Raw genomic sequence first — 23,840 nt, forward strand, 5'->3', positions numbered from 1 at the left:
AACATATTTGTAGAGCACCAGCAACTTTTGGGTATCTTGACATAAATAATTTTATCTGTAGAATTAGACCAGCCACTTATTAAGACAGTCTAATTTTAGAATCTAGCCATTATAGCTGTCATCAGAGTAGTTGACAATGACTATGGTATGAAAGTCAAATACATCTCTGGCATGCAGTTGCAATGCTCTTTATCTGTAGATATATGCTAACTATGTTCATTTCACTGTAACAATGTGGTCAACTTGTTCTTTCGGAAATCTGACTGGGGTGTTGATTTTTGAGCATGCGGAGGCCATTGTACATTAAATATTTGAATTGTTAGTTAGAAACTTCAAATGCTTTCAGCATCTTGTCATGAAATCATTCCCAACTGATGTAGCTATGACCGGTAGGAGACTGTGCAATGCCTTGAACAGTAGAGATCATGTTATTCCTGGGTTACAAAGACTTTCTCCCTGTGTCTGGGTACCGGGGATTTTTTCCTGTTCTGATTTCTCCAAAAGATAAGGTGAGAATCTCCTGTGTTGAAAGTCAGTTCAATCTGAACATCATCCCTCAGAGAAAGACAGAGAAACCAAGCAACTGGTCAGAAGCAGTCAGCACTGAAACACTGACTTAGAAAACACTTAGGGTCCCTAAAATACATGGTGAGTTGTACTGTCACATCTTCTCTGACATCTGAGGCAGACTTATCTTCCTTCTCTTATATTTAAGATCAGGAAGGCAAGTAGTGGTAGGAGTGGTTCAGAACTTAGCTGTGAAGGCTGCCAGATATAGGGGAAAATATATATATATTTTTAACCTACATTAAATTACATCTTTACAATATAAGTGTCTGCATGTACACTGATTATCTAAGTTCCCATACAGCTGGAGATCGAGGCTAGACTAATCAGTTAGTGGAGTTTAGAGAGAAATTAATGTCACACTAAAGTAGTTGGCTGCTTAATTGTACCACAGATGTCATTGGCTGTATGGACAGGATCCCTGGGATTCAAACAGGAGCTAGACACCTGGCTGAAATGGAGGCACCTAAATGTAGATGACTAAAGTTAGAGGTCTGCGTCAGAAGTTGGATCTGACTTTGACTTCTTTATAATAAATGGAAAAAGTATGTGGTCTCATTTCAGCCTTTTCTTCCCTCTGGGTCTGGCAGACCTGGATAGCAGGCAAGCTGAAGTACTCAGTTTTCCACTAGCAGAGACATTAGAGAAGGTGGTCTTATTTAAACCCAGGGAAGCATCTATGTAGGATCAAGACCTGTGCTCTTCCAGATGTCCATCTTCTTTCCAACACTTGTGACCTACAGCAGGCATGAAAGAAAGTACTGAATGATCCAGGAGCTGCCTGCAGAAGCTTTATTTTACTCTAGCCCACTGAAGTGAAGCAGAGAAAGAAGGATGGGAGCTATACCAATTGCTAGGTGTTATAGTCAAAGTATTCAGCATTTTTGCCTGACTACTATTTCTTCTTTAAAAAGAGAAATCCTTAATATCAGCTGGCCTGTATCACATTTACCTTGTGTGCATGTAAAGGGGGATTATCTGTATCTTCATCAGCCTAAGTGGCCCATCCAAATCCTTCTATGAGCAGTCCGTGTAGACAGCTATGCTCTAATGGATGCACATATGTAGATAGGTATTATGGAGATTGTGTGTATAAGGGAAAGTAGATGTATGTGGTGAGCCTGTGTATATGTACATCCCTGCATGAAAACAGAAGTGATGTTGTGTAGGTGTACTCATGAATGCACAGAGTGCACACAGGTATGCATAACCATAAACAGGATGTGTGCATTTGTGGACTAGGTGAAAAAAAAAAGAAAGAAAGAAAGAAAGAAAGAAAGAAAGAAATTACCTCTAAGTTGAAGGACTGAAAAGTTTCTCTCCTCCTAGATCAAGATGTACACCCTACCCTTCTCTGGGCTGCACGTGGGGTAAGGCTGGGGGAACTACATTCCCTCAGTGTTTCTGGTTTCACTGGAAGGAAACTTGGGAGCTTGTAATCCAATAAATTTCCCAATCTGCATGTTTATATAACTATATATATTCCATACAAAGTATGGATGCAAAAAAAATGAGGTATCACACCACCTGGCTGGTAGATACTTCATAACCTATCAGAATTTTAACAGCTAAAAGTTGTCGAGGTGTTGGGGCAATAGGAGTATCTGTCTAGCCAATGAATGGCAAATGGCTCAGAGGGCTAGGCTAAAAAATATACAGCACCACCCTGAGGCTTTATAGGCCTAATGAACCTGCTTGGTGTCACAGTCTGTAAACAACCCTTTGCAAGCAGTTCTTTACTTTTTTCTGGTAACAGCTAATGGCTAGGAAAAAAAAAAAACTAAAAAAACTATCTTCATCATGTCATTTAACTATCATACAGTTCAACTACCTTCTTCTCCATGAGTAAGAGCTAGCAGTTTTGTAAGCTCTGCTTTCAGAGGCCAAGGATGAAGACACTGTGGAAATTAATCTCTCTTCTTCCCTTCTCCAGAACAGAGGTGCCCCTCTACAACTAAATAAAGTACCTGCTGGCTGGTAAGTATATGTTCAAGGGCTGTGGTCTGCCATATTCAACTGTTCAGTGCAAAGAAGGAACGATCTTGAAGTGAATTCATATGCTCTCACTTTGGAGAGCTGGAATTTAAATTTGCAGCCTCATTTATTCCCCTCTGTGGTCAAGGTAAAGACAGGAGAACTTCCAGCATATTTTATCATACCTATCTTTGATAAATACATTAGATGACCCCACTAGCTCAGAATGGCCCTCTGGAAGTTCCTGCCGCTCTCTTGACTGTATCTGGCACATAGCCTAAAGCAAAAAATGTATAGTTGGGCAGAAACTCCTGAGATAATAAATCTTGCTGGTCCAAAGCCATTTATACACTTTCATCAACAACTTGGATAAACTTCCAATAATGTGTGGATTTGATGCGCGTGCCCAGTAAGTCCTCATCTCTATTACGGCTTCTTAGGCTGTCTACACCAGCACATTTAATATTGCTACGGCTTGGACCCAGGCACTGAGTCTAAACATGCTAGTAAATTTTTAGCAGAGTTTCTGGCACAGTTATGGTCTGAGTCATCCAGCTTCCAGACCATTCAAAGGCATTGTTCAGGAATTAATGCAGTGAAATCATTCCCAGCAGGCAGTCTGCTTTGAAGCCAATCTGCTTTGGAGGCTAAAAAAGTAAATAGTGTGGACATGATGAGATAGTGTCAAATGGTCTTGGTAGCAAAGAAGAGGCTCTGGCACTTTTTAGTTAATTGGTAGGGATGCGGCCAAAGTGTTCCTCCTTTTATTGCTATTTTGATTCATCTGTACTGTCATAGTGGCTCAGCTTGAGTCTCCACACTTCTGCACCATCCACATTGTTTTTAAGGTGCCTTGTGATTTGGTTTGCATTTAGAGCAAGACAAATCTCTGGCCAGCTGGGGAGATTTGGCCAGAGGCTGTAAGAAAGAACTGGCTCCAGTTCAGACTGGTCCTAGAAGCGGGGTACATGCAACTAGCTTCAACCATATTTCTGGACAAACATGAGCTTTTAATAAGCACAAATAACAGATTATTTACATAACCTTAGCCTTCTAGGCAAGGGAATAAATATCTCTATATTATCATAGGCAGTCTTTAGTTCAAAACGCAGAAACAAAGTATCTACCAGATGAAGGACTTTGCCACAAACTACATATAATGTCTCTTCTTCATCTCCCCTCCCCTTTTACCAAAAGTACCACTTCTGTGCAATTGTTCCACTTTCAAAGTCGTACCTGAAGTGTGTTAAATGTCTCTGGATGTCGAGGTCTAATATTGGAGTTGGTCTGGAGGATCCAAGAGGTGATCTGTCTTGACTCAGAAGGTCTTGGAATTCTTTACATATTTGTCTAAAAGGAAAGGGGAGATCCTTAAATAACATAAGTGTAATCCTTCTCACAAAGCTGATTCTCACCTTTAGTTTGCAACAATTTCACCTTTTCCTCAGTAGTCTCCTTCATAACAGAAATGTTTGGCAGAGGAAGTGATAAAAGGAACAAAGACAAAAGAATCTCCGCCCCTCCCTGCCCTGAATTCTCAAAGCCAGCAACATAAATAACCTCTTGAAGACTTTGTTTTGGAAAAAGAAATAGTTCATACCTGAAACCATGTTAGTATTGACATTTTAAAGTGTAATTTCCCTCCTGGATTGTACGTAGTTTGACAACTTAAGTCAGACTTAGCTCACCTACACTGGAAACAAGGCTTATGGTTAAAGAAAATGATTAGCTAGCGTTAGAACATGCCTGAACAGTTTGTGCAGATACATTACTGCTTGTGCATTTGCTTGTGTTCATTGGTTTACCTGTATGTAAAAGGCATAGCAGTTCTGGCCTTGAGTTGTTGAGCCCTAATTCTAAAGTGAAAAGCAGCACGGGAATCTGTGAGGGAAAACATTCTCTTTGCTTTTCCTGTTCCTGACTGTGTCCATACTCTGCTTTCTTGTGGCTCTTGGGCAGAAAAAACAACGGCCCTTCAACTGACTCCTCTCCCAGAAGTCTGTTCAGAGTAAGTATTCCTTCCAGTAACAACTATTTTAGCTTCCTATTGAAACTTTCTTTTGTTGTTGTTGTTATTATCATTTTACATTTATTTAGGTAGGCTGAAGTAAGTGTCTATAACAGCCTGGAGGACTCACATTCTAGTAAGGCCTCTTTCTCTCCAGGGATTGTAGTCACTGAGCTGAGTGACTTGCTCAGCTTTCAGTATCTACACATTAAATAGGCACAGGTAGGTGAGACAAATCCCGTTATCTCTCCTTTTTATCTTTCTTGGTTTCATGTACAATGCATAATTTCAGTAAGCAGGATCTGGGACCCCAATTCTTTCCCTTGTAATGGGAAACTCAGGCTCTGTCTTCCCGGATCTCCCAGCTGCATGGCAGTCACATTTCTTCAGGAAGGATGGACAGTATTGCTGTCCTCCATCTCCCTGGGGTATGACATAAGGGATATGGGACCTAAAGCTAAGAGGGATTGGAAAATAGGCTTTTTCATTCTTGCAATATTTCTTATTGGCCTCTTCTGCAAATAAGCTAGGAAAGTGCTACCAGTGCATTATTTTGGTTTAAAACAGAAACTAAACTGATCCATATGGTGCATGTCCTCAGGTGAGTGCTATGCTGCTCTCTGGACCATAGATGGATAGAGATATCACTTATTTCCGATTGATTTCTGATACAGTAAATTAAAAAAAAGGAGAGGTGTCCGGATCTCTCTCTCAGGAAGTCTCCAAATGGACACACCATTCTCCTTTGACTTCTGGAAATGTAGACACTTATTGTGGAATCAGGAGGGCATAATGCCCACCAGATGATCAGAGCACTCAACTAGATTGCCCTGAGCTAAATGCCTAACATATAGACACATCTGTTCTTGTGTTAGAAATCTAATCCTGTCATAGTAGCTACATGTGCACTAATAAACTAAACAGTGCCATGGGTTGTCCTCAGGTCCTGAGTCTAATTGTCAGCATCTGATCAGGTTCATATGTTTAAGCTTTCCTAGCCTGCTAAGCAGGATGCCTGCATCCAAACTGACTCATGATCCTGGTCTGGGCTATCTCCCAGAATGTACCCAGAAGCTGTTTGGGAAAGTTCCAGGCACCATTCTAACATTTTAATAATATAGACTATAATAGTCTTATTCCCCAACTTGTGCATGGTTTACTTTGTCAGTATAGATACAACCACTGTGTCTGGGTTCAGCCTCTAATACTAAATAAAAGAACTGGGGTCTTTCTGGTCCATAACTTCTGCTAGAAGAATCTTGCTTTGCATATCTGGTCATAAAGTTCAAGTCCTTGGATAACCCCTCATAATGCTTGCCCTTTAGGACAATGGCATAATGGAAAATGAGTGGGTGAACTTCTTGGTCTTTAGAAGGCCCTGCATTACCCAGTTAGAAGCAAGGAAATTCCACAGACCTGCTTCTACTATTCATTATATCACTGTTCTTGTGCAAGATTTGGACACAGACTTTAACACCACAACATCCCTATAGGAGAAAAGATGCAGAAAACTATTTCCTGCTGTGCCACTGGGCTTCATCCAAGCCTAATTTCTGTAAATGATTGTCATCAGTATGGACCTAAACACCAGCTGCTTGAAAAGGAAGCATCATCTTAGCCTTTCAGGCAAAGAGAGGTATTCAGCAGAAATGTATGTAAATGCAGCATACAGTTTTAATGAATGAGGTCCTTAGAGGAAAAACAGTTCCTTTTAACAACTGAAAACAGTCAGTCACTTTGGCTTCTAAACAATCTACTATCCCCAGACGGCCCTGTCAGCATCGCTCCTCTCTTTCCCTTCCAACCTTTACTTTCTACCTGTTGAGAAAGTTCGTCTTACGAGTTCTTATATTTTGACAAAGGAAAGTGTCAGAACCAAGCATTCAATTAAGTTCCTTTCCATCTTCACATGTCAAAAGTCTTTACTCAGTCTTTCAAATTGAAAGAAGAAAAAAAACATTTTTGTATTATACATGAAAACCTGCAAAAGGCAGTAACCTACTTTTTCAAGGGGTTTTCTAGGCAAAGTGATGTCTCATTGCCTCCACTGTGAATAAAACATTACCTGGGGTAGGTCCGGGGGGTGGGAGGATAGTTATTAGCTCTGAAATGGACTGTGGCTTTGCATAAGCAAAGGAACATGCTTATGCTGTCTCAGGAGCAGCAAAAAAAAAAAGTAGGAAAAAAGTAGGAGTAGAAAAAAAAAATCTAGCCACCTCTGCAAGGGAGGCACCTGATTTTTCATAGATGGGCAGATGCTCCAAAACAGGATCATGAGAAGATAAGAAAGGCTGTAGTGGATCAGATCAAGAGCCCATATAACGCATTTTCACTAGCAGTGGCCAAAAACACATAGTGAAGAGTATGAGAATGAGGCAAATGTGTACTCATGAGTCAAATGTATTCCAAGGGTGTCAAACTTTCCTTGCACTCAAAGATCAGACATCAGAGAGGTGCTCAGCAAGTCCTGTCCATCCTGTCTCAGAGCTACTTTTCATAAAAGCAGCCCATTGAATACATCGTGTCATGAGTATACCATAAATCCACGAAGTTCCTCACTAGTGAGAAAGCAGTGGGGTGCAAACACCAGAAAATGAAATATGTATGTGCTGTACACTGAACAGCCATCTGCACAGATGCTAGTTATCCTGTACTAGTGATAAGCAAACTCACAACAAAACCACTATTCATACTAATCTGTTCTGGTGTGTGTAAATGTGTGTGAATCTGGTCCTCTCTCTTATGTCAAAGGCCTTTTGCTGGGATACTCTGTGATTTTCTCCCTTAGACGGGGTGCCTCTTCATCAAGTGGTATGGCCTTCGGCAATTCCATCTCTGCCTTTGCTGCAACTTGCTCAGGTTCTGTCCTGTGTTGTAAAGTCACTCAGGGTCTTTCCCAGACCTCTGCAAGGTGAACAAACTTAAAGTTCCTCTAAATCCATACCCTTTTGCAAGAATCAGTATTAGCACATGTTGTCCAGAATTATGACAGTTCCATCCTTATTTTGAAGCATATTGCCCTGTAGTACTCAAACAATCATGTGCTCAGTCAATGGAGATGCATGGGGAGAAAGGGAATATTAGGAGACAGGCTTCTTCATTGCTTTTCCTTTTCTTATCTATGCAGCTCTTAATCAAAGCTTGCTTTTCTCTCATCCTGTCCTTGCTGTCACTTGTGTTCAATACTGTATACTAGCTGCACAGCCCAGTCATCTCTTCCTGTGACTATCATCAGGTAAGCCTACTTCATCACCTACACCATCAAACTATTACAATGGGCCATGACATCATCTTGGCCCAGACCAGCCCCCACTCTCCTCAACAAAGTACTGTGTTAGAACAGATGAGGGAGCGTTTCCAAGAGGTAGTTCTGGAAGGTAAACTAGTTTAACGTATCGAATATATTTTATTCTATGACAGAAAATGGTCCTGGTTTCATTCATTGTACTAGTATCAGCATAGACTCAGACCAATTAGTGCTGAGCAAGGCAGTAAAAAGGAGCGTTGCCGCAAATTTAGTGCCCTGCTGGATTAAAGAAGGCTATTGCCATCTAAAGGAGCAGTCTCCAGTCCTCACTAGTTCACAGACCACAATTCTGTGCAAGGTAGCTGAATTACATCTAGTCAGGGTGGACGGACAGCTCACTGGGAACTTTTAGTGCTTGGTAGATATTCCTGAACTGTAGATATTAATGGCTCTATTTAGCTGCCCGTGGACAAATCTGTGGTACCTGAGACATCCTTAAGAACTTGCAAATGTAACGCAGTAACGAAAGGAGCACCGTGCTTTTTTTGGAGCAGCAGCTAGTAACCAAGATGGATAACCTAGCTCATCTCAAACGGCAGTAGGTACCTGTATTTGGACAACTGAAACAAGTCCCTGAAGTTGGATATCTGAACCCAGAACCGAATTTCAGCTCTATGCTAGGAATTATAGAAATATTTTTGTTCCTTCCCCTTATTTTTCCTCAAGACCTCCAAATTTGGACAATCTCACCAACTCTGCCAAAGGCACACCTTTAAGGGCTCCTCACTCTGTGCCACAGAAGGCAATGGCAACACACACAGGCAATGACACGCCACTCCTTTCCATAGGCAAAGATTGCCTGAGGTAGTTTTACTACCCTGAAATGTCAGTGTCATTTCTGTTGACAGCATAACAATCCACTTCCTTTTCTGGAGTCATAACTCACAAGGGCAACTATGAACTTAATGAAAATTACAAACCTAGAGCTGATATAGACCCACTAAAAAATTGCAAGTCCAGACAAATAACTAAAATAAAGTACCTACTATCAAAGAAGTGAAAGCATGTCTTGGAAGTATGATGCTAATATTTTGACACTATGGACCTGTGTCTCCTGTTCTCTGAATAAAGCTGGTCTGGTGAAGTCACTGTTCTACTTCCAAGCAGGAGAGGGCAGTAGTAGCACACACATTGGCCCGTCAGTCTCCTATGAAGGAGCGCACTCTAACTGCGGTAGCACATGGCCTCTCCTAGCATTACCGATAGACCTCTCTGAACAATTTGCTGGTGTTTTGGAAGTGGGAAAAAAGACATTTTATCCCCTGAAAATGGAGGATAGCAGCCTAAAAGCCCGAAGTTCATGGGTGTTTGGAGTAATGCGTGCCCAAGACTGCCCACCTCGGTAGTAAAGGAGGGTGGGAAAGTAGGTATGGAGTGATGGAAAAGGGTAGCCAAACTCTTATGTGTCCCTCAATAGGACATCCTTTGGAGGCATGAGATCACAGCCACCCACTGATGATAACAGTGAGTAGCAATGTGCTCTCTCTCTAGTGCCAGACAAGAAAGGAAGAGACCTATATCTTCAAGGCTGAGTTACAGCATCTCCTGGGGCAAGCACTCAAGTGCGGAAACTTACAATCTTAACCTTTGCTTAGCATCCAGAAGTACAATCCACCTCTAAATAGTTATAGGGGAGCTGATTGTAAAATAACTGTGCAAGAATGGAGAGACACAGCTTTCGGAAGAGAGATGTGTTTTGCCAGTTGGTTCATTCTGATGCCTCTGGCCCTGAGCCCTGAACCCTGAGCCCTTAAAGCAAGAGTAGCAGTAGGTAAAAATTAGATCATATTCCACTCATATTATTCTCTTTAACCTACAAAGGACTTAGAAACATGATGAGTGAAGTCTCCCATCAAGCTCAGAACACCCAAAAGCCCTCTGAGCCTCATGCACTCTGCTTTCGACTCAAAGAAGAACCACAGGCTGCACTCTTGGCATTCACAAGCCTGAAGGGTTTCAGTATACGTTGTCTCTGAGTCACCTTGAGGGCAAAGAGCTCTAGACGCAAGAGGAACACCAAGCCACCACAGTGTACAAGGCCAGAAGTCCTTTTCCCTACCAGAACACAAAGTACAGGGACATCAGGATGCCAGGGACAGTCCCTACAGTTGCTGGCCATCCCCACCCTAGCAGACTGATTACCCCCTACTGGTTATATCTAGGCCTAGATCATCTCCAAACAGTACTAGCACTGGGGGAGGGAGGTGAATGACAGTTCAGAAGCTCTGGCTTCCGGCCCAAGCTTTCCTGCAGCCTCCCTGCATAATACTGCGGTAAGCTCATAAAGAGTATGGTTATGTTCAAGGGTACCCCATGCAGGCATACTGCACACCCCGTGTGGGTTTACATTATGCCACAAAGACTAATTATCCCTGTTTCCCAGGGATCGTGAAGGTTAATTCCTCCCCTCATCAAGGCTAATTAAGCTAGATGAAGTGTTATCCTAACATGATGTTACTGCTCCAGGGAGGTGAGTGTCTTGTTTAGAGCTAAGTCTCTGCGTGTCTTTAATGACTTTAGCAAAGCTCCCCTGCTGCTGTACACTGTTCCAGCTCCAGTAACTTCAGGAGAACTCTTGCATTTTCCGCCAGAGAGTATCTGCCCCTCTGCAGACCAGCTCTCCCTCAGCAGACTTACGATAATATTCTAACGGTACTTCAATAGGTGCTAAGATCTACTCATATATCAAGACCTTGTATTTGCTTCTCTGCAAACAAGAGGTAAAACCAGGATGTTTTCTATAGCTCTTAACATGCAATAAAGCCCCCTTCAGTAACCTAAATCAAATGATACACCTAGTCTGAGAAGATGCACATGTGGCTTAAGCTCATGCAATTACAGTGTAGCCACTAGAACCTTATTACAGTCAATAAGGTTCCTCTTACAGTGTCTCTGAAGAGGCATTCTCTCATTTTCTGTCACTGTTGTGATAGCTGTCATCATAAACCCAACTCCTTACTCCCACTCCCCACCTCCCGCAGCCCCCAGATTCAAAATGAAAAAGTGACAGACAGATTCCTTTTTTAGTTCAACATTATTTTTTTCCCTCCCTTCTTACTTTGTCGCTAGGATCATCTTTTTCCTTGCTGTCTGCTCTTTCTGTTCCATGTGCTGTCTGGCAATGTGCTCTCCTACCGCCTTGGCAGGGAATTCTGTTTCACAGGTGTAGCCGAAATCTCTGGCCAAATGTAACGCTTCCCCTGTGGGCAAACAAAAAGGATCAGTCATTTTTTAGGGTTTTTTGTTTGGTTGGTTATAGAATTTCTTCTGCTATTGAAAGAAAAAGAAATAAAAAGAAAAATGACAAGTCACTTTTGTAGCCATGCATCCCAAACCCAGTACAGGTTTCAACCCGTTTGGCCTGCTTATACTAAGTCATCAGACTTAGCCACTCAGAAGAGAGAAGGGGTATTCCCGTCATGAAAAAATACCATTCGGGACACCTGGGTTCAACTCCCTCCCTTGCCACCAGCGTACTGAGCAGCTGGTCAAGTTTTGTAAGCTTAGATCTCCATTAGTATTTAAGGCATGGAAATTACTGGGAGGTGGGAATAAACCTGAAGAGTTGAGTCTTTGGTGCCTCACTTCCCTTTATATAAAGGAAGAAACACCTTCTACCTCAGGAAAGTGTTGTGGAGATAATGAATACAATTCAGTGTATTTGCTCAGTGGTAAATTTAAGTCAGTAGGCACTATACAAGCCCACTCTAAAGATGAGCAGACCTCTAAGTAGAGCACAAGAAGCAATCCTATTTCCAAAAAGCTTGCAATCAAAATTGACCAGATAGATCAAGAGAGAAGGCCATGCATATCAGAGTCCCTATTTTATATGTTGGGAAATCAAGGAAAAGGGAGTACCTGGCTTGGCTAGGCTTTCTGAGACGTCTGTGGCACATCAGGAACTGAATGACTCCCTACCTCAGGTGTAGAGCCTGAACATTATAACCCATGTCTGTGATGGGTGTCAAACACTTTTGGAAGTACCTGCCTGCTTCCACTGAGAACTTAGGGAATCTAAACCTCTAGTTTAGGATTAACTCGACACTCATTGGCCTGTGTTCTCTCACTCTGACACCCCAGTGTGGGATTTATGTGATCAAACATAGCTGCATCCAATGTGATCATCTGCTGCACCTAAGTTAATCTTTCTCTGGAGGGAAATAAGCTTTTCCAAATCACACTTTCTCTTATCTCAAAGTAGAAGCCAGAAACAGATCAGCTGACCAGAGGTGTATGTTGAAGCACATCTGTGTAAGGGATTGCCAGAGATTTGCTCCAGAATAGCTGTAGTTTTAGGATCTTTCTCAGAGGTGTATGTGTAAGAGCAAAAATGAGAGGTGTAATTGGAAGCTGGACTTTTAGAAAGCAGATTAATGCTCTAAGACAGTTAGGAGTGATGCAGGACTTGTAGTGCCCTCCTTCGAGAACACCTTCAGTGGAATTCATTTGACTAAATGTCAGTATTGACATCTGAGGTGGGACTCCCTGGTCAGCACAGATAAACTGTCACTCGAAGCACATATCCTATGCTAAAGTAGAAGGCAAAAGTGGACTAGATGAATCACGGAAAAATTCAGATTGGAAGGGACCTCTGGAAATCATCTGCTCCAACCTTCTGTTGAAAACAGGGCATTCAGTTAGGTTATCCAGGCCCTTTTCAAGCCTAGTCCAGAATATTTCCAGAAATCGAGATTTCAGCCCTTCTCTGAGCAACCTAATCCCATATTTAATTATTACTAACCCAGAGGTGCTGATTTCTCCCTATTGACTGCAATGGGACCTGAGATGACAGGAGTAACTATGATAGAGATGCTAACATGAGATAGACTCTGCACACTATATATATGCATATAAATACATATAAGCATGTAAATATGTATGTGTATATGCATATAGCTCTTATGACATATGGAATAGGTATTCTAAATTGCAACCACAAATTTCAAATAAAAATACAAATCTGGACATGAAAATACTTTATGGAACATGATTTCCCATACTTCACTGTTGAGCAAATATGTCACTTTCAACAAAGACCAGATGACATTGTATTTAGAATTGGATTGTTATATTTCTGTGCATATTATTTATTAATCTCAGTGAACAGAGATCCTTTGCACAGTGAGAAATTAGCCTGCTTAGCGGGGGGAAGTAACTTGCATAAAATGTTATAAAAGATGTTCTTCCTTTTTCTTCATCAAAATTTTGTCAAACTTTTTTTTTTAGTTTGGGAAAGTTTAGGTAGGCCAAAAGCAGAAATGTGGGAAATGTTGATCAACTGACCTCTTTCTTCTCACCTTCCTCTGGCTTGTTACTGTATATGTCAGGGAAGAGTCACACTAAAGGTAGAAACTCCTAAAATCCCTGGGTTTTGCAGTCAGTTGCCTCATTTCAATGCAAAACCAAATTCCCCTACTTGCAATATCCCCAGCTCTTTCCTCCCCTAGAGACAAAAGGTGAGTGCCGGGGATCATTGACTCTTTCCCCTTAAATCCAGAACACAGTTTTGTTTGTAGCTACAGGCAGTGCAGCCTTTCCTATATATCTTGACAATTGACCAGAGAGCTTTACATGATTGAAAAGGACAGTTACTGAGACTGAATTGGCAGAGACAGCTCCGGCAAGCCTCCGTGGAGGGACCAGACCGCATACCTTGACAGGCTTCCACCAGCAGGTGCAATGAGCAGCCTGAGATTCTCTTGGGTCTAGCAAGAGTGAGAGATGCTCCTATCCAGAGCAAAGGCAGCAGTGGAGTCCCAGGAGGGGACCACTCAGCATCTGAACCTCCTTCTCTCCTCGACTTCACCTCCTCTGGGGGAGGAGGGACTGGTGGGAAATACAAGGAATTTTTTTTTTCCTATTCAGAGGATGAGAAGGGAGGAGAAACAAGTGGAATAATGCTAAAACAAAAGCTGAGGAATGGGGGAAGTGTGGCAGTTGATAGCAGGGTGAACAAAAGTAACCACTGACCTATCTTCTCAGCAGTTTTGTTCCCCAAATCATCAGTACAGCCAATTCTGTGTGTAGTAAGCCTAGTGCTTTAATTGGGTTTGACATGAAAACAAATTACAGATTTTTTTGTAAGTGATGTTTTTTCTAATGTTTATAAATAAATCTGATATTTTGTAATTCATTCAGTCATTACTTTTACTTGCATCTGCAATTACATTCTCTACATTACTCTAAGTCTCAGCCTTATAGTGACATATCCAAACAGGTGGGATATCCATCTTCTCACATCCTTCCTTACTCCTGCTGGGGATACTTTCGACTCCTTTGGGCCAGCAGTAAGGCTTAACCCTGGCAATGCTGGTATTTAATGGAAGAGCCTTTCACTGTTAGCTAAGCAGTATAATTTTTTTTATTTGTTAGAGCTGGTAAGAAAAGTGATCTTCCCTTCCATCTAATCCAGGCACTAGAGGGCATCCCTCCCTAACAGGTTACACAAAACTGTCCCATGCTGCTGTGGATCGTTCTGCAACGCTGATTTCATTCTCCTAGTCTGTGTTTCCACCCATTGCATTGATTTATGTGGATGACAATGCAAAGAACGGGACTGATCTGTGAAAACAATTCCTATTCTGAGTCCCAGAAGTCCTCACCAAAGACACTAAGGATACGATCTGATCAAAATGAGAATACCACTAACCAGCCAGCAGCCAAAAAGAATGGGACTGATCTGTGAAAACAATTCCTATTCTGAGTCCCAGAAGTCCTCACCAAAGACACTAAGGATACGATCTGATCAAAATGAGAATACCACTAACCAGCCAGCAGCCAAAAAGAAGCGAGTTTGCAGAAAATAAAGGCCACAGAATAATTTTCACAAAGTCCAGATCTTCATGTGACCACCACAGCCCAGAAATTCATGACAGTCCCTCTTTTGAACTTAGCAGTACTCCCAAAAGCTCAGTGGATTAGGTCAATTTAGAGGGAGAAAAGTCTTAATCTTGCCAGTGACTTTCAAGATATCTTTAGTCGAGATACCTAATCATCAAGCAACTAGTTTTTGCCTTTTCTTGCCTCAAAGAGATATTCAATAGGTCAAGCACATTCTTACCTCACAAAGATATTGAAGATATCAATACATTGAAGACTGTGAGAACCTCTTTAGATTCCATAATAAGAAACTGAAAACTATCTAAGAAAATGAAGAGTGACACAATCCCACGTTATTACGAGAAGTCCACACAGTTACCTGAGGTATTCAGATTTAATAAGCCTAATAAAATATTATGTCAGCTTGTGTATTGGCATTACATAGGAAAAGCCTATGCTGTTTTTTTCATGTCCTCTAAAACCTGGGGTAATCATGTATCTTTCTGCTTCTGCCTCCTCCAGCAGCAGGAGCCACTGATGGACAGTTTCTTTTGAAGGATCCATTTGACAAAATAGGTACTGCTTGGGTGTGTTATGGCATTAATATTTGCATGTACAAAGGGAGGACCGTTTATACACTCACAGAGTTCAATGAAAATTGCCAAGTCTGGCCAAGGACTGTTCATGTAGACCGAAAACATGCCTTATCTTGATTTCTGTATGAACTTTAGCACACATGGTGACCCCTTTCCCAAAAATTCCAGCATACATGACTCATGCTTAACATGTCTAAGTAAGCAGATCTGTGTCAAAGTGAACTCAATCTCCTTAGCATATGTCATTAGGAGGCATTGTGCTCTTGAGTGTGTCACAGTAACACAGCCAAAGAACAAAAGCAATGTCACAGGCTAGGAAATAGGTTTACTTTTGCCTCTGGGCAAAAGGCAGGGAGACAGATAGCTCCACCTCTGGAAAAAAGGGAATCTATTTCTTATTTACAGTAAAAGTAAATTTCAGGCCATCCATCTCAGGCCAGCAATTGAAGGAGGGCTTCCTTCCTCTCCATATTTCCTAGTCAAAGAGTATATGTTCATATAGCTGTTTATTCTTCTGTGCTAAGACCCAAGACCCACGAGGGACTATAAGGAGAAGAACATCCTTTACTCCCCTTTTCTAAGATTGTAGCTGCATTAGGGCTTTCTCTTTATTACAGCCAGGTGTGATTCGGATACATACGTATTTCAGAGCAGTCCCAGTGTAGTTCTGTGTGCTCAGTGGCCCCTGATGACCTGCGTTTCTCCTCTTAGATGCTGAACAATCTCCATTATTGTGGATTCAGCTCTATTCCTGCCTTGTAGAATCTCCCTCCTTGGAGATGTTCAAAACTCAACTGAACAAGATCCTGAGCAACCTATTCTAGCTAACCCTGCTTTGAGCATAGAGGTCTTATTAAAGGATCGCCAGAGGTATCTTCTAGCACTAATCAGTTTGCAGTTTTCTGATTCTGCAGTAATATATGCTGAGACCTCAGCCTACTTGCCTAGATGTGTATGGACCTTTCAAGTTATGATCCTGAATGTTGTTGACCTTTACGATGGACTGAGTGCTGTCAGCATCAAGAAGGAGGGATTTGAAACTCCCGAGGCTGTTACTTACAGCCCCCCAAAAAAACAAACCAAACCAAACCAAAAAAAAAAAAAACCACAAAAAACCCAAGTGCTTAGTGGATTCACTCAGAACAGAAGACATTCCCTTTCTTTCCTTTGCCTAAGTGGTCTGAACCAGCATTTTCCTGCTGAATGCTCCAAGATCCTGGCAGTATTTCGTGATATTTAAACAATAAATAAAGGCCATGAAAGTATCTCTTTGGTCTGCCTAGAGTTTATCTGAAAATAGATTTCATTCATTTGTGTGTGGGGGGAAGAGTTGTCTAAATAATATGCCTTCTGATGGGAGAAAAGTATCACTCTCTTCGATCAGCTCTGGGAAATTCACCAGATGGGGGGGAAAAAAAGATAAACAATCCTACTTGTCAAATTGGTATAAGACGTTCATCTCTCTCACAAGAATACTTGGATCATTGGTTAGTAAGTCAGATCCCAGCACAAAAAGCACAAATTAGTGCTGAGGAAACTGCATGACCAAACCACTTGCTGGGAGCCAAGACACCTCAGAGTGAACTTCCATTTTGTCAGTGGTTCTGTCTGTGGCTTTAGGCAAGACAATTCACCTCTTTACAGAAAATACAGGTTATGATATTTAACAATGTAACTGAGAAATGCCGTATACAGGGAAATAATTGCATTATGTTTATATTATACTGCAATATTATACACCCTACCTTCTACCAAAGAGGTCAGGAGTGTGACATTTGCTGCTTTTCGTCTTCCTGCAGGCAAATTCAGTCCCAGTCTGTCTAATTTTTCTCTCAAGCAGCGTCCTCCATTCTTGGATTTTGCCCTGTCAGGAGAGATTAGGAAAGGGAAATTCATTTTTATTCTGCTTTTTTTTCCTCCCATTAATATCACACTAGAAATCATATACACCTTATTGGTAAATGTATGGGATAATGTCTGCTTTGATGATATCAATGGAAAGTCTTTTGGAGACAGATTCTTAACTCCCTACTCTATATACCTACATGCTCGTCCCTGCAAAGTAGAATGGTGGCATCCAAACCGCTGATTGGAATAGCTGACTGGATAGGTTTGTGCTGATTCCTGATCTACTTTCAGGAATGATTTAGGAGGGTGATATTTGGCCTGGGTCAAAAACATATGGGGATCCACTGTCACAATTTAAAGTAGAGCCAACTGAGTCCCAGTGTTCAGGCTCGTGGCCTTACATTCTTAATACTTTGCCCTGGTACTGATGAGGTCTTTGGTATGACCATTTAAAGTGAATATTATGTGACTACTAGCTGAACATATCTCCAGGGTGAAGCAGCAGCAGAGAGAAATTTTTGAGGATGTATATTTTGGATTTTGATGCCCATATAGGCAGTTAAATGGGACTTACGGCCCTGAAACAGTTTTGGGATCTAGTCTTGGATTACTATATATCTTAGAATTTTGCAGGCTCTGTAAAATGACTTTCAGCAGGAGAATGAGTATCAGTATGAGTATCCTGCTCAGAATGAGCAGGATCAGTATGGCCTTCAGTGACAGCAGTGAAACAGCCTATGAATTTCCAGCTAGTTTTGATCAAAGGGCATTCGAGTAGTTTGTGCCGTCTAAGTTGATGCCTCAGGGACATTGTGACTTACATATGCCTGGCTGAATTACAGTTGCCTCCTCATTTTTCACTTTTAATGTGACGCAGAGTCTGCCTCTTCCCTGCTTTCTGTGACTACGCTCTGCAGGTGTATCCAAATACTTACTTCTCCTCCACTGTCTCACAATAAGAACTAAACCAGTGTTTTCTGCTATCTCTGTCCTTCCTGTGTTCAAAGCACATTCAAGGAAGGCTAAAAGAGTGAGGCAGCCCCACATCTCCATGTCTTCTTTGTTGGTTCAGTGAGGGCTGTGATTAGCCCTGGTAGAACAATTCATTTTCAAATAGTTTCTCAACAAAAAGTCAGATTTGTAGGTCTTGGGAAATTTTCCATGTGCAGTGGTTGGTTTCATTTGATTTGATTTTATTATTCAAAATAACGAAAAACAACACCTGTTCACCTTTTGAGAGCTGATGGAGCTAAAAAAAATCACTGAAAAATGTAAACTTCCTGTGAAAATGGGAACATAATCTTTATTTTTATTCTTTTTATTTGAAGATGTCCCTAGAAACAATTTTTACTCCCAGTCTGCATCCTTTTGTTTTCTCAAGCTGCAACCACCTATCCAAGTGGGGGAAAAAAAACCAAACAAGTGAACAAAAACATCTGGGGAAAATAAAATCACAGAAATGATAGCACATTCTTGGAGCTGTTACTCTTGCCTTCAACTTACCTTCTCAAAATACCTCCTAAGAGAGAAGCATTGAGGCATTCTGGTGGTGAAAGACGCCTCTTCACCTCTGCAATGGTCACTTTGTATTTAGAAGTGGAGCTGAGTAGAGATAAGCGCCCAGGTACAGAGCAGAACAGGTCGGTGGGATTGACCACACAGGTACCACCTACAAAACAGATGAAGCATTAGAGGGAGGGAACCCTTGCACTCCATACTTTGACGAATTCAGTCATGAGGAGCGATAGGGTTGTGTACTCCTTCTAGAGCTAGGTCAGCTCTTCAGTTGATGTCAATGATTGAGCTACATCAGTTTATCTCAGTTTAGTTCTAGTAGTATTTATTTCTTAAAAGTGGCAATTATTTGGCCCGGGTCTAAAATTGCTGAACAATCACCAAATCTTTCAATGAAGATTATGATCAATAACTCTTCAGGCAAAACGGAGCTTTTAACCATATGCATAAAGCTAATTTCTGTGAGAGTAGGAGATAAAATTTTCTCTGGAGCTAGTCCAAGAGGATAGGATAAACTTTCAGAAAAAATGCAACACATATTTTATCGCTAAGTGCAAAGCACTTTTCTGTGACCCGCCTTCTCCAACCTGACTACAATTAAAAAAAAAAAAAGTCTATGGAAAAAGCAAATCTTGCCACTGCATGCACAATTCTTCCCTGGGGGAAAGAGGAGAAAAAGAATGAACTGCATATGACAGTGATATCACATATCACACCATTTATTGTGCTGCTGGAAGGAGTTCAGGTGATTTCTGTGAGGACAGTGATATAAAGACCTACCTTCTTACAGCAGAAAGGCTCTGTGCACATATTCATGTTTCGAGGAAAGATACTATACTTTATAAGTTACCACGATACATTTTTTTCTTTTCTGTGAACATCCTACTTCCTTTACATTGCAAAAATTTGCTTTACTATTCTTAAAAATAGAGTGGAGTGGAGAGGAGTGAAGTAGAATATCTCCCTTTATGCCAGATCCTAAAAATTTTACTCCACCTTCTTCCACAAATAATCCCTCTTAAAATCAAGGTGACTGTATACATTCCAGCTTTATCAGAGACAGAGGGATGCAACTCAAGGATGAAATTTCATTAAAAGCACATTATCGCTTGCTTGCACGAGGCAAACAGAATTTCTTTCCAAATATTTCAGTTCTCAAAGTTATGTTTAAACATTTGCACTGACAAGAAAGTTGGAAAAAGCTGGTATAAATAGCAGATGGGTACAGAACAGCAGAGTTTTTTATGACTTTTCTAATTACAGTATAGGGGAGTTGTTTATGTCCACTTCTCTGACAGGATATAAAGACAAATCATGCATCCAAAAAATGCACACAAATGAAGGTCACATATGCACAGTTTTACACAGCTTTGCGTTGCGGTATATGAGCTCAGATGCTCAAATGCAGAAATCTGGTGCCACATGCCTGAATTTCTTTTTTCTGTTTCTTTTTTTTTTTTCCCATATTTGAGGCAAGGCTGCACAGAAAGCTATAAATATTTTCAATCAATGTTTTCAAACTTCTGGTCTGTAAGGTGCATTTGTGAAGAGTGTTAACACCGGGTAATTTGTTTGTTTGTCATCTCTTGCCACACTGATACACAAATATATATACACACATGTACACATATATATGTGTCAAGAAAACAGTAGCAATGGGTACATATTTATTTACTTCAATAAGTCTGTAAATTTTATAATCAGTGGAGCTGCACTGAAATCAGTGTAATATAAGAGTTTATTGCCTTGCCAGGTTAAGCCTGTTTATGCTCCGTTTATACCAGAAAAATAATTGTTCCTTTAATTCAAAAATGTGTTATCCTACAGCTGCGCTTACACTAACCAAATTTACTGCAAGACTTCTCATTACAACTTAGTAAAGGGTTAATTACAACCTAAAATATTTAAAAACACCTTGACAAACAATTCCAAGTAAGCCAGGTATGGGTTAAATGTAAAATAAAACAAGTCAGAGTAATTTGCTTTCCAGAAACATGGAGAAGAAGTTGCAAATTACGAGAAGGTAAAAATCTGTTGCATATAATTATTTCACTATATTAATTATTCATTGACACAGCAACAGAGAGCAGTGTGGTGCTTTGCAGACAAAGCTATGTCCTTGTCTCAAACTGTGTGCAGCTTTCAAGGCAAGGCTTTCCTCCCACAGATACCACCTTGCAGGGGAGAGGGATGATGTTCTGGCCTTTGCACTGAGTAGTGAACAAAAAAAGGAATAGCAGTAAACAACGGTAGGGCTGGTAGAAACAGAAAGGATAAGTGCAACCACACTGGAGGACAAGGGGTTATGTTTCCTGCCAAACGCGCGCTCTTTAGTATACTCTGGTTGTGTATTAAAGTGGAGAAATGATGTTGTGAAGAAGTGCAGGCCAATAGGGAGAGGACAAGGTATTTTATATAGCGTTAAGCAGCAGCGGCAACGATCAGCTTTTCCTTCCTGTCAACCCAATTCCACTGTAGCTGCTGTTATAAAAGTCAATCATTGTTCAACCACTGAGCTGCTCTTGGGATAACAGGATCTTTGAGGGGTGGGACACTAACAGAAAACAGTTAAAGTAGCAGAGGAAAGTGCCACTATAAAGAAAATGTAAACAATGACTTTCACGAGTCTGGCAGTTCAACCCAGAGATCCCTATTGCTCTTTGTAGCTTTTATTTGCTTTAGAAATGTTTATAGTCTAGATTCTGGTGTCAGGATACATAAGAAGTAGCTACCTCACGAGATGAACAGACCCATATCTAGCCACGGCAAGGAAATGTGCCCACCAGTGTACATAAAGAGGGGATACTGCAGCCGGTTGCTCCCTAAGCTACACAAGTGGTCCTACTTTGAGGCTAGGAAAAAGAATACCAGAGCCAGTGGAAGGTGAGATAACTGGTACGACTGTCCAACAGATTGCTTCTGCAATTTACTGGTCCTGGTACCACTGTGAATTTTAAAGGGGCCCCTTTAAGGACAATCGATTATTCACATTGCGAAGTGACTACACGGCCCACATCAACTGTTGTCATAAAATACTGTGTTAGATATGACTATAACCAGTGGTAGTTGCATAGTGACAGTTGCAAAGGTCTAAGGGCACAAGCGAGACAAGATTTAGACAAAGAGGGAATATCTTCTATATTACAACTGATAGGTTGGGAGAAAAAAATGAGAGAAGCTTTCAGGCACACAAACCCTTCTTCAGGGCTTGTCTTTTATCCAGCTCTATTCAATTACTTCTTCTTTCTTCATGACAGAATTTTACCCTCTGATCTGTCATCTTCGTGTTGATTTCAACAAATATAATTGTTCGAAAGAAAAAGGACAGGCGGAGAAGAGACACACTTTGTGGAGAAGGAACAGCAGATCACATCTGAGTGGAAGATCCCGGGCCCAATTCTGCCATATCCTGAATCAGTTCAGCTACAAAAAATTCAGCTAGGAGGTGAGATTCCTGTCAAATGATCTGAGGGAGAGAAATATGGAAAGACTATGTTCATTTTTGCTAGCCTTTTGGGGCTCAATTCTTTTCTCTCTGGCTGTTTCAGTTTGGAGTATTAGGTACTCTTTTGTGTAAGCTGCATTATTACTTCATATTCTAAGCTGAGAACAAAAAAAAGTTAGGCTGTGCGACACTGGAGAAGGCAGTCACAGTAAATGTCGGGACAGTATTTCCTCTTCCTTGTTCCTATCTGCCCATCAAATAACGCAAGTCAGCGCAAAAAGCCATTGGTGATGAGTGGTGTAGATGACAGCAGTGAAAACAACAGCAGAGCCATACTCTAACCCAACAGCAACATACTCCCATCTTGTTAACACAGTGAAAATCCCAAAAATTCGTGATGCAAAAAGAGATTGGTCTATTTTGATTGTAGGCTTTCCTTTGTATAGGTGAGTAGGACAACAGGTTAGCTAGAGAGGATTTATTCTCTGATTTAGTTATTCACTTGGGCATCTACTGAAAGGTAAGTCCCCCTGATGCCCTCAGCATTAAATATTTGTGTATCTTCTTATTGTCAGAATTTATATTCTCACATTATTCTCCCTCAAAGTAGGTAAAAAACATTCTTTTTTACTCTTCATAATAAGTAATGCTATTGCTTTATTAGAAATGAAATTTCCATCGAAATCATGTGATCACCTTTAAGCATGTTAGATATAACCTTTATTTTTAATATATGCATATAATTTTATATAGATACACACATGCTCACACTTTCCAAGGTCATTTCTTGTTTGTTAATCGTAACAGCTGTAATATGATGGGTAATTTATATTTGTTCAGAAGAGGTAGTCTCTTTCTCCAAAATATTCACCCATAAATGTAGTGCTGTTGTGGAACGGAACAGCATAATTTGCTAGTGACAATGCTGAGGAAGTGCTGTTTGTTTTGCTTTCCAGGATATATGTAAGTGTATGTGTTTGTGTACATTATTAAGTATAAGCACGTGTGATTGCCTAGAGATTAATCTTGTATAAAATATTAATAACACACTATGCTTTTTATTAGTCCATTATTTATATCTACAGGTGCTGCTATTAGGAGTCTACAGTTTATATTTTCTTCTCTGTTCTGAAATTCTGGCAAGGTTACTATGTTACAAAATGAAGGCATGAAAATCTGTCCCTCCTCAGCTTTTTTCTCTGACAGGAGGCAAATCTAGGCAAAGAGTTAACTGTTTATAGTTTATCAGTCTTACTTAATCACATGTTCAGTTCCCAAAGGTCTATACGTTATTTAAATTATCTCCAAGTTATCCTCAAACGACCTAATAATTAATCTCGGGAAGGAAATGTGCAAAATTCTAAAACTCCTCTACTTTAATCAGGAAAACTAGGAAGGGTTTTTTTTTTTTTTTTTTTCATTTATCCTTTTGGTTTCACTTATGAGCTAAAACTTCATGTCATGTAACTAGTCACATAAACCAGATCGTGTCATGGTCATGAACAATTCCAAGATGACAGCCTTCACCACAGCATTCACACTAAAGAAGTACAGATATGTCTGTGTGCACAGCATATTTTTTTATATGTAAACTAGAAGATAAGTGTGGATTATTCAGTCAGGTTTAACATTTCATATAACTTAAGCATGCCTACTCAGTGGGAATGATGAGGAGGTCAGCTGTTTTTAAGATAAGTTGCTTAACCACGTACAGTGTTTAAGAGAACCAAAAGTTTAAATTTAGACAACGCAAAATAGAGC

At 40.7% G+C, this 23,840-nt stretch overlaps 1 protein-coding gene across 2 annotated transcripts in view; it reads right to left on the reverse strand.

Annotated features, from left to right (window-relative positions):
• The window catches only part of TFAP2D (transcription factor AP-2 delta), a 55,285-nt gene that overhangs the window by 20,696 nt on the left and 10,749 nt on the right, over nt 1-23,840 (reverse strand). For both annotated transcript variants that reach the window (XM_068936968.1, XM_068936966.1), the window contains 4 exons: nt 18,623-18,788; nt 17,017-17,135; nt 10,915-11,056; nt 3,778-3,891 (listed from right to left, as the gene is read on the reverse strand). In XM_068936968.1, the coding sequence (XP_068793069.1) occupies nt 3,778-3,891; nt 10,915-11,056; nt 17,017-17,135; nt 18,623-18,788 (541 nt within the window). The remainder of the gene's footprint in view (nt 1-3,777; nt 3,892-10,914; nt 11,057-17,016; nt 17,136-18,622; nt 18,789-23,840) is intronic.

Source organism: Struthio camelus, chromosome 3, assembly GCF_040807025.1.
Source record: "Struthio camelus isolate bStrCam1 chromosome 3, bStrCam1.hap1, whole genome shotgun sequence".
NCBI lineage: Eukaryota > Metazoa > Chordata > Aves > Struthioniformes > Struthionidae > Struthio > Struthio camelus.